Here is a 12226-nt window from a genome sequence, read left to right on the forward strand (position 1 = left end):
GATGATTCTTTTATGACTTCATTGCTTTCAGGCTTAGCTTAAGGTATTTTTTAATACTTACACTATCATCATCACCATCATCATCATCATCACCATCATCATCATCACCATCATCATCATCATCACCATTGTCATCATCATCACCATCATCACCATTGTCATCATCATCACCATCATCATCATCACCATCATCATCACCATCGTCATCATCATCACCGTCATCATCATCACCATTGTCATCATCATCACCATCATCACCATCATCATCATCATCACCATCATCATCATCATCACCATCATCATCATCATCGTCGTCATCATCATCACCATCGTCATCATCATCATTTTTTAACATCCATTCTCCATGCTGGCATGGGTTGGACAGTTTGACAGGAGCTGTCCAGACTCCAGCTGTCTCTTGTGGCATGGTTTCTATGGCTGGATGACCTTTCTAATGCCAACCACTTTACAGAGTGTACTGGGTGCTGTTTATGTTCCACAGGCACAGATGCATTTATGCAGCGTCAGTTCATGCTGCAAGCTAACTCACATGTTGGAAAAGACGGTAGTTATTTAAAATCGTACAAATCAAAATAAGCACAGGAGTGGCTATGTGGTAAGTAGCTTGCTAACCAACCACATGGTTCCGGGTTCAGTCCCACTGCGTGGCATCTTGGGCAAGTGTCTTCTGCTATAGCCTCGGGCCGACCAGAGCCTTGTGAGTGGATTTGGTAGACGGAAACTGAAAGAAGCCTGTCGTATATATGTATATATATATATATATGCGTGTTTGTGTTTCTGTGTTTGTCCCCCAAACATTGCTTGATAACCGATGCTGCTATGGCCCCGGGCTGACCAATGCCTCGTGAGTTGATTTGGTAGACGGAAACTGAAAGAAGCCTGTCGTGTATATGTATATATATGTGTGTGTGTTTTTGTGTGTCTGTGTTTGTCCCCCTAGCATTGCTTGACAACCGATGCTGGTGTGTTTACGTCCCCGTCACTTAGCAGTTCGGCAAAAGAGACCGATAGAATAAGTACTGGGCTTACAAAGAACAAGTCCCGGGGTCGATTTGCTTGACTAGCGGTGGTGCTCCAGCATGGCCGCAGTCAAATGACTGAAACAAGTAAAAGAGTAAGAGTATACACTTGTTATTTAAACAATGGTCACATTCTGAGATTCTTTTTTTTTTCACTTTCAGAGCTGTGTGGGAACAGAAGAAATGGCACTTTTACAACACAGCAAAAATTTGATTGATTCTCTGATTAAAACAGAGGAAATGGATAACGAGGAATTAAAAGAGTTTTCCACTAAATACGACAGTCTTTACTTTCATAAGGTAAAGTGTAATTTCAGTATATTTTTTATAAAATGAAACATTACAAGCATAGATAAACATGCCAGTGTACGCCCGCAAAGACTTGTACTCCTTCACTTGTTTCAGTCATTTGACTGTGGCCATGCTGGAGCACTGCCTTTAGTTGGGCAAATCGACCCCAGGACTTATTCTTTGTAAGCCTAGTACTTATTCTTTCGGTCTCTTTTGCCGAACCGCTAAGTTACGGGGACGTAAAAACACCAGTATTGGTTGTCAATACAGACACACAAACATATACATACACATACATATACATATATATATATAGATTAATCAGCCGAAATTGCAAAGATGATCCGGTTCTTGACTGAAGATTGAAGGCTTCGAATGTCCCGTCCGTGTTTTTTGTATCGTCTTCTAAATGTTTCACGTTCTTGTCCCAGTTTGTATTTTTTTACATTTACATATTTATATATATATACATATACATGTATGATGGGCTTCTTTCAGTTTCTGTCTACCAAATCCACTCACAAGGCTTTGGTCGGCCCGAGGCTATAGTAGAAGACACTCGCCCAAGGTGCCATGCAGTGGGACTGAACCCAGAACCATGTGGTTGGTAAGCAAGCTACTTACCACACGCTGTTGATAGGTCCACAACCTTTTGACTTTACTCCTTACACTGCCAGACATGTTTTCAGGGATGACTGGAAAGGATTGACATTGCTTGTTTGATGGTGAAGCACAATGGCTTAGTGGTTAGGGGCATTCAGTTTACAGTTGTAAGGTCATGAGTTCAATTCCCAGCAACGTGTTGTGTCCTTCAGCATGGTACTTTATTTCATGTTGCTTCAGTTCACTTAGCTGGCAAGAAGGAGTTATATCTGTATTTCAAAGAGGCCAGCCTTGTCGCATTCTGTGTGATGCTGAATCTCGTTGAGAACCACACCAAGGGTCCACACATCTGTGGGGTACTCAGCCACTTGCACATTAATTTCATGAGCTGGCTGTTCTGTTGATCAGATCAGCAGGAACTGACAGAGTGCCAGTGAGATACACACATACACACATACGTCAACCAAGGAAAGCTATGCTCAGCTATTACTCTTTTAATCTTTTACTTGTTTCAGTCATTTGACTGCGGCCATGCTGGAGCACCGCCTTTAATCGAGCAACTCGACCCCGGGACTTATTCTTTTGTAAGACCAGTACTTATTCTATCGGTCTCTTTTGCCGAACCGCTAAGTAACGGGGACATAAACACACCAGCATCGGTTGTCAAGCGATGTTGGGAGGACAAACACAGACGCACAAACACACACACGCATATATATATATATATATACATATATACGACGGGCTTCTTTCAGTTTCCGTCTACCAAATCCACTCACAAGACTTTGGTCAGCCCGAGACTATAGTAGAAGACACTTGCCCAAGGTGCCACGCAGTGGGACTGAACCCGGAACCATGTGGTTGGTAAACAAGCTACTTACCACACAGCCACTCCTGCGCCTATGCATACATATATACAAGTTTACATATACACATCAGTATAAGCCCCAAAGAACCCCTTCAGTGCTTCAGGTACAGAAATTTTTCTGGAAGTAACGAAGAGGCTTTCTCCATAAACTGTTTCAAATATAAATTCGAATGAAATTTCAGAGTAATGGCAGTTTAACTAAGGGAGAAAACTTTTGTTTCTTCTTGCTGAAATAATGTGTTTCTACGTAGCATGCTTTTTTTTAAAATAGATTTAAAACATTTAATATATAATAATAATGAAGTTATTGTATATAGTGCTCAGGTGCACCACAACTTGTCAAAAGTGTGTATAAAGTGTGTATAATTTGGGTAACAACAATATTTGAGGAACCAAAGACGGGTGGAGGGAATATACGATTGTACACTACATGAGATGTAGAACAGGAACAACCAGATGGATTTGCTAAATTTCACCGAGGAAATGACTAGAGAATGAGACCTATGGAAGTATGCTGTGCGTGAGAAGACCCGGCAGGACAAGTGAGGCCATAATCCCGTGGCCTATACCTGGGATGTAGCCAGCCCACTTATGCATTCCTTTCCTTCTTGGGACACAAAACCCCACTTATGAAGACCTGTTGAGGCAAGTGAAAATCAAAATCATAATCTATCAACGTAAGAAACCATCCAAACGTGGCTATAGCCAGCGCCACCCGACTGGCCTCCGTGCCGGTGGCACGTAAAAAGCACCATCCGACCGTGGCCGTTGCCAGCTTTGTCTGGTCCCCATGCTGGTGGCACATAAAAAGCACCATCCGTTCGTGTCTGTTGCCAGCCTCGCCTGGCCCCGTGCCAGTGGCACATAAAAAGCACCATCCATCTGTGGCCGTTTGCCAGCTCCGTCTGGCACCTGTGCGGGTGGCACGTAAAAAGCACCCACTACACTCATGGAGTGGTTGGCGTTAGGAAGGGCATCCAGCCATAGAAACACTGCCAGATCAGACTGGGCCTGGTGCAGCCTCCATGGCTTCCCAGACCCCAGTTGAACCGTCCAACCCATGCCAGCATGGAAAGCGGACGTTAAACGATGATGATGATGATGATGTATCTCTATCAGTTTTACAGGTTATTTTTTTTATTGTTTCGTATATCCATGTCATAAACGTTTAAAGCCTAGTTTTATTTCGTTTCTCCTTACCATTTCAGGACACTAACAAATGTGCTTGGATAGCACTTGGCTGTACAGTGAAACTTGTTGATAAAGTTATTGAAAACGAGGTAAGAGATTTTCCTAAAGAAATATTTATCTAAAAAGAGGATGAAGTGAGGAATGAGTTTAATTGTTGGCATCTTGCAACATGTATGATGCATCATCTAACACATTAAACAACTCTCACAGCATATACACCATGCAGTCGTCCTCACAACCATTACAACACTTACATCACATACTTTTCTACTCTAGGCACAAGGCCCGAAATTTTGTGGGAGGGGGCCAGTTGATTAGATCGACCCCAGTATGCAACTGGTACTTAATTTATCGACCCCAAAAGGATGAAAGGCAAAGTCGACCTGGGCGGAATTTGAACTCAGAACGTAGCAGCAGACGAAATACCTGTTTCTTTACTACCCACAAGGGGCTAAACACAGAGAGGACAAACAAGGACAGACATAGGTATTAAGTAGATTACATCGACCCCAGTGCGTAACTGGTACTTAATTTATCAACCCCGAAAGGATGAAAGGTAAAGTCGACCTCGGCAGAATTTGAACTCACAACGTAACGGCAGACGAAATACCGCTAAGCGTTTCGCCCTGCATGCTAACGTTTCTGCCAGATCGCCGCTTTCAATAGAAAATATGGAACACTTCACGAATTTGCGTGTCATCCTTGCACAGGGGCCATGCTAGTCTTCTCTGTATCGTTCCAATTTGAGAATATGTACCGCCGTACAGCTCATTGTATTGTACATACACTATACAACAAGCAGATGAAACATTAAAATACTATCACTACCACCACCACCACCACCACCACCACCACCACTATTGTCTTCAGCAGGAGCAGCAGCAGCAGTAGTAGTAGTAGTAGTAATAATAATAATAAGGCGGTGAACTGGCAGAATCGCTAGCATACTGGGAGAAATGCTTAGTGGTATTTCGTCTTCCACTACGTTCTGAGTTCAGATTCCGCCAGGTTGACTTTGCGTTCACCCTTTCGGAGTCGATTAAATAAGTACAAAGTATACACTGGGGTCGATGTAATCGACTTATTCCCCTCCTCCCCAGCTGCCCTTGTGGCAAAAATTTGAAATCATTATTATTGTTATTATCATTATTTTTATTATCATTATTATTATTATTATTATTATTATTATTATTATCATTATTATTATTATTATTATTATTATTATAATTATCATTATCATTATTATTATTATTTTTTCTCTTATTCACAGATAAGGAATGGATTTGCCTTAGTGAGGTAAGAGTAAAACCCTTTATTTTATTAAGGCTTTGTCAGTGAAATGAGGCGGACAGTGGCCTTGGATTTTGAAGGCGTTTGGAAATTGAGTGGGGTAAAAAGGGAAGAAGACCCCTAACCCCACTGCACCCATTCCCTCCTGATGAATGTCTTATCCTCAGATCAGAGATATCTGGGCCTGAATACCTAAAAATAGAAGGGTATTTGGACCACATCCTTTTGTCTCTGGTGAGAATATTTCTCCATAACAAACTGCAGTGTAAATCCTTTTTACAGGTCCAAATAAATATCTCTCATGCATGCATGTATGTAAAGTGTACCAAAAAGGGTGTTATAAACACTTACATTGCTAGAAATAAGAGCTAAACACTTTAATACATATGTATGTATTAGAATAAACACAAAACCAAAGGTTGATAGTTTGAATGCATTTAGTACACATGTTTCTAGTGGTTATTTAAGATAACTCTTATGTAATACCATTTGGGAAAATGGCAGACATTGTCTCACAAGCAGTTGTGCAGGCAAAAGTGTTAGTAAATGTGGTTGGATTGACCTGAAAATTTCCACACCTATGTTAAAAGTGCTGGGGAGTTTGCATGGCAACTTTGAGTTTGCTCAATTGAAAGGTGTGTGTGTATATATATATATCATCATCATCATCATCATCTTCGTTTAACGTCTGCTTTCCATGCTAGCATGGGTTGGACGGTTCAACTGGGGTCTGGGAAGCCAGACGGCTGCATCAGGCCCAGTCTGATCTGGCAATGTTTCTACGGCTGGATGCCCTTCCTAACGCCAACCACCCCGTGAGTGTAGTGGGTGCTTTTTACGTGCCACTAGCACAGGTGCCAGATGAGGCTGGCAAACAGCCACGATTGGATGGTGCTTTTTACGTGCCACCGGCACGGGGGCCAGGCGAGGCTGACAACAGCCACGAACAGATGGTGCTTTTTACGTGCCACCAGCATGAGGCCAGTCGTGGCGGCACTGGCAACGGCCACGTTCGGATTGTTCTCTTATGTGCCACCGGCACTGGTATCATAGCTGCAATTTCCATTGATGTTGATCGATTTCGATTCTCACTTGCCTCAACAGGTCTTCACAAGTAGAGTTTTGTGTCCCCAGAAGGAAAGGTATGCATAAGTGGACTGGTACAACCCGGGTTATGGTCTCACTTGTCCTGCCGGGTCTTCTCATGCACAGCACACTTCCAAAGGTCTCGGTCTCTAGTCATTTCCTCAGTGAGACCTAAAGTTCGAAGGTCATGCTTCACCACCTCGTCCCAGGTTTTCCTGGGTCTGCCTCTTCCACAGGTTCCCTCAACCACTAGGGTATGGCACTTTTTCACACAACTATCTTCATCCATTCTCGCCACATGCCCATACCAGCGCAAACGTCTCTCTTGCACACCACAACTGATGCTTCTTAGGTCCAGCCTTTCTCTCAAGGTACTTACACTCTGTCGAGTATGAACACTGACATTACACATCCATCGGAGCATACTGGCTTCATTTCTTGCGAGCTTACGCATATCCTCAGCAGTCACGGCCCATATATATATTTATATCAAGGGCATTACTATACATAAATACCTCACGCTAGGAGGGACACTTAAAGTCAAAACTACCATCTCTCCTAGAATGAGGCATTTATGTATAGTAATGCCCTTGATATAAATAAATATATTTAAAAGGAATAATTAATAAATTCTTCCCTTATGAGGTTTTTCACGCTAATTACTTGATAAATTCTTATAAAGATTTTATCCTATTTTTCAATTGTATGTATATATATACGGCAAAAAAGCAGAAAGTGATCATTAGGCGTAGGAGTGGCTGTGTGGTAAGTAGCTTGCCTACCAACCACATGGTTCCAGGTTCACTCCCAGTGCGTGGCACCTTGTGCAAGTGTCTTCCGCTATAGCCTCGCGCCGACCAATGCCTTGTGAGTGGATTTGGTAGACGGAAACTCAAAGAAGCCTGTCATATATATGTATATATATATATATATGTATATATATATATATATATATATATATATATATATATATATATATATATATATATATATATGTATGTGTGTGTTTGCCCCCCTAGCATTGCTTGACAACCAATCCTGGTGTGTTTACGTCCCCGTCACTTAGTGGTTCGGCAAAAGAGACCGATAGAATAAGTACTGGGCTTACAAAGAATAAGTCCTGGGGTCGAGTTGCCCGATGAAAAGCGGTGCTGCAGCATGGCTGCAGTCAAATGACTGGAACAAGTAAAAGAGTAAAGAGTATATATACGGCAAAAAAGCAGAAAGTGATCAATTCCTCTGAGAATATCTCAACCGCTGCTTTTCGGTTGATTATGGTCCCTGTCAGTATGTGTGTATACAATTGTGTGCTTTGCTGCAGCATTAGAGTGTTTAGCTCTTATTTCTAGCAATGTAAGTGTTTATAACACCCTTAGTCATATTTAATGATGTTTATAGTTTTCCTTTTTGATACACATTGCTTACTGCAGGCTAAATTAATTATATATATATAAACACCCACAAAGTTATCAACCACCTCACCAACAACAACACTGAACACCTTTTTGATCTCCATGTGTCTAACACACGTGGACATGCCTACAAAGTCAGAAAACAACACAGCTCCCATGACTTTCGGAAACATTTTTTCACGCTCAGAGTTGCTGAAGCATGGAATAAACTGCCTGCGTCAGTTGTTGACTGCCATGACACTGCATCCTTTAAGGCCCTCATGCTTTCCGAAATCCGCCGAAACTACACCTGATTATATATACACTTTAGATGAGTTGTAGTGCACCTGAGCACTTTACACAATTATTATTATTATTATTATTATTATATATATATATATATATATATATATATATTATATTAAATTAGAGATAAAACCACTATTAGGCAAATCAAACTGTGAAAATCATAAGCCAATACATAGAAATAAAATTAATTAAAAAAAAAATAAATTCCAAATTAAAATATTTAAATTAAAGTTAAAATTAAAAAAATTATTTAAATAATCTAAACTTATAAATTATAAATTTTAAATATATATATTTATTATTATTATTTTATTTTATTTATTTATTTATTTTTTAAATTTAAATTATATAACTATCAAAAAGTATTAAAAGTTTAATATAAGATAAAGAGTATATATATATATATATATATATACACACACATACACATTATATGTTTATACACACATATATACATACACATGATGTGCTTCAGCAATCAGGCCGTGGCCCTGTTGATGCATAGTCATATATATTAATGAATAATTCATGACTTTTTCTTGTGGAGGGGTGGGGCAGTGGGTAGGAGTGGTGGTTAATTAATTAATTATCTTCTCTGGTACAGAATGTTTGCTTGCTCATTAAATCTTTTGTTGTTTCCATGAATGACCTCCACCTCTTGCTCCACCACCACCACTGCTGTCACTACTACTACCACCACTACCACCACCACCACCACCACTGCTGTCACTACTATTACCTAATATTATTTCTGTTTAATCTCTGTCCTTCCTTAAACCTCCATACACTCCAGTTTGCCTCCACCATCACTCCCACCCTGACACCCCTGCCACCGTCACCACCACAACCATCGCCATACTGCAACCACCACCACCACCTCCACAACCACTACTGCCACCACCACCACCACTACAACCACATCTGCCACCACAACACCACCACCACCACCACAACTGCTGCTGCCACCACCTCCACATCCACTGCTACCACCACCTCCACCACAACCACTGCTGCCACCCCACCACAACACCACCACCACCATCACCACATCCACTGCTGCCACCACCACTACTACTACCACCACTACTACTACCACCACCACTTCCACCATCACCACCACCACAACCACTGCCACCATCACCACCACCACCACCACAACCACTTCTACCACCGCCACCCCCATCACTACCACCACCATGTACTCTATAATCTATCTCCACTTCTCTCTCCTTCCCAGACCTCCAGGCCACCACGCCCTCTACAATGAGTTCTGCGGTTATTGTTATCTCAACAATGTAGGAATCGCTGCTGCCCATGCTTTATCAAAGGGAGTTGAAAGGTAAGAATTTATCATAAATAAGGCCCTAGGGTCAATAAAGGACCTTATTAATAAAACATTTTGTTTCTTATCTAGACACTGTGTCTCCAATTATTGTAATTAAGGATTTCGGCCCTAAAGTTTTTAATACATACATATTCAAGAGTAAGTTAAGTATTTTATTAAGGTGTAGGCATGGCTGTGTGGTTAAGGAGCTTGCTTCCCAACTGCATGGTTTGGGGTTCAGTCCCACTGTGTGACGCCTTGTATGTAAACTTGGTAAATGGAAATTGAAAGAAGCTCATGGTATATGTGTGTGTGTGTATGTATATATATATATATATTTTTTAATATTTTTTTACTACCCACAAGGAGCTAAACACAGAGGGGACAAAAAAGGACAAACGGATTAAGTTGATTACATCGATCCCAGTGTGTAACTGGTACTTAATTTATCAACCCTGAAAGGATGAAAGGCAAAGTCGACCTCGGCAGAATTTGAGCTCAGAACACAGCGGCGGATGAAATGCTGCAAAGCTTTTCGCCTAGCGTGCTAACGTTTCTGCCAGCTTGCCGCCTTTAAGTGTGTGTATGTATATATAGGTGTAGGAGTGGCTGCGTGGTAAGTAACTTGCTTACGAACCACATGGTTCCAGGTTCAGTCCCACTTGGGCAAGTGTCTTCTACTATAGCTTCGGGCCGACCAAAGCCTTATGTGTGGATTTGGTAGACGGAAACTGAAAGAAGACCATCGTATATATGTGTGTGTGTGTGTGTATATATATATATATATATATATGTGTGTATGTTTGTGTGTCTGTTTGTCCCCCCAGTATCGCTTGATAACCGAAGTTAGTGTGTTTACGTCCCTGTAACTTAGCGGTTCAGCAAAAGAGACCGATAGAATAAGTACTAGGCTTACAAAGAATAAGTCCTGGGGTCGATTTGCTCGACTTAAAGGCAGTGCTCCAGCATGGCCACAGTCAATTAACTGAAGCAAGTAAAAGAGTATATATAGAGATAGATATATATACACCAACATAAAAAAAACACTTCCATCATGAATGACCATGGAATTGTATCTAGGAAGTTCCCCTCCGGAACACAAATCCAGGCAAGATTGCTTATACAAGACGAGCAGTTTTCCATGCATACCAGCCTCCCCTCTCCGTGCCACTGGTGTTATTCAAAGGGAAATGCCAATACAGGTTGGCACCAGTGATGTCGCAACTCATTTCTACAGCTGAGTGAACTGGAGCAATGTGAAATAAAGAGTCTTGTTCAAGAACACAACACACAGCCCAGCCTGGGAATTGAACTCACTACCTCATGAATGTAAGCCGAATGCTCTAACCACTGAGCCATGTGTCTTCACCTTCATATACACCTACATATATACCTACACGTGGAGGTGCAATGGCCCAGTGGTTAGGGCAGCGGACTCGCGGTCGTAGGATCGCGGTTTCGATTCCCAGACTGGGCGTTGTGAGTGTTTATTGAACAAAAACACCTAAAAGCTCCACGAGGCTCCGGTAGGGGATGGTGGTGATCCCTGCTGTACTCTTTCACCACTCTTTCTCTCATTCTTTCTTCTGTTGGCCTGCTCGCTTAGCCAGTGGGGTGGCGTCATTTGAAGGCTAAAGCAATGCGAAGTGCACTGTGACCAGCGATGTGTAACAACATCTGTTGGCCTGGTCGGTCACGGTCACGGTGATATACCTACATATATAGCATGATATTTCACTGTTGTAGACTTGTGTCCCATAATCAAATACGCAGTTATGCTGACTTTGTGTTTTGTAATTGATTATCCTTTTGTTAATTAACAGAATCCTGATTGTTGATTGGGATGTTCATCATGGCCAGGCCACACAGTACAGTTACTATGACGATCCGCAGTAAGTAACAACAGATAGATTAATTTACTGTTTCTTGTTTAACCCTAGGTCTGTCCTCATCCAGCAGACCATTGACCAGTGACATTTTTAGCTGTAACTGTCACACCTCATGGTGTATTATATAACTTTTTCTAAAAATATTAGGATATAAAGTGGAGGAAATTTGGCTGCTATTTCTAGCAGGTTGAGCGATCATGTTGAGAAATTAAAGTGAACCTCTTTTTGCCCAGCTTGTTTGAATTAAAACTTTTGTTTGTCAGAGACGTGGCTGTGTGGTTAAAATGTTTGAATTGCAGCCCTATGGTTTCAAGTTCAGTTCCATTGGCTGATATTTTTCATGGCACCAGCTAAAGTGAGATCACCAAATAACTCACAACTTTGCAATATTTGTTCCCACCCTCTCTGTTCTGAGTTCAAATCTTATTACGGTCAAGTATTTCTTTTGTCCATTTGAGGTCAATAAAATTTATACCAATTTTGTTGTGGGTATCACTTTAAGATGTATCTAGTGGTGGAGCCCTGGTTCAGGAATTCCTGAGTTTTGAGAAGTATGGGAGCATTTCTTAGATACACACATTCACACACATACAGATACACATATTCGCACAAACATGCACACACATACACACACACACACAGATACCCCCCTACACGCAAACACAATGATGTAATCTTTACATCTTCTTTACTAATTTTTTATATTTCTTCATTCATTTACACATCCATACATACACATACAAGTTCATATATACATGTACACACATATTGATGTAATCCCTTTTGCTCATACATACACACATACACACTCACACACACACACACACACACATACAAACATTGATGTAATTTTGTCTCCTTGTTGTTCTTCTACGTGTGTCTTATATATATATATCAATTTTAATCAACATGGATATTCACATACACACACACACACACACACA

The 12226-nt window shown here is 41.1% G+C and overlaps 1 protein-coding gene and 1 pseudogene across 3 annotated transcripts in view; one reads left to right on the forward strand and one right to left on the reverse strand.

The window, feature by feature from the left end:
• The window catches only part of LOC115221647 (histone deacetylase 6-like), a 74539-nt gene that overhangs the window by 9365 nt on the left and 52948 nt on the right, over window positions 1–12226 (forward strand). For all 3 annotated transcript variants that reach the window (XM_036511030.1, XM_029791849.2, XM_036511031.1), the window contains exons 4-8: window positions 1203–1340; window positions 4011–4082; window positions 5264–5289; window positions 9307–9408; window positions 11217–11285. In XM_036511030.1, the coding sequence (XP_036366923.1) occupies window positions 1203–1340; window positions 4011–4082; window positions 5264–5289; window positions 9307–9408; window positions 11217–11285 (407 nt within the window). The remainder of the gene's footprint in view (window positions 1–1202; window positions 1341–4010; window positions 4083–5263; window positions 5290–9306; window positions 9409–11216; window positions 11286–12226) is intronic.
• LOC115221834 lies at window positions 4659–4758 on the reverse strand (annotated as a pseudogene).

Source organism: Octopus sinensis, linkage group LG18 (genome assembly GCF_006345805.1).
Source record: "Octopus sinensis linkage group LG18, ASM634580v1, whole genome shotgun sequence".
NCBI lineage: Eukaryota > Metazoa > Mollusca > Cephalopoda > Octopoda > Octopodidae > Octopus > Octopus sinensis.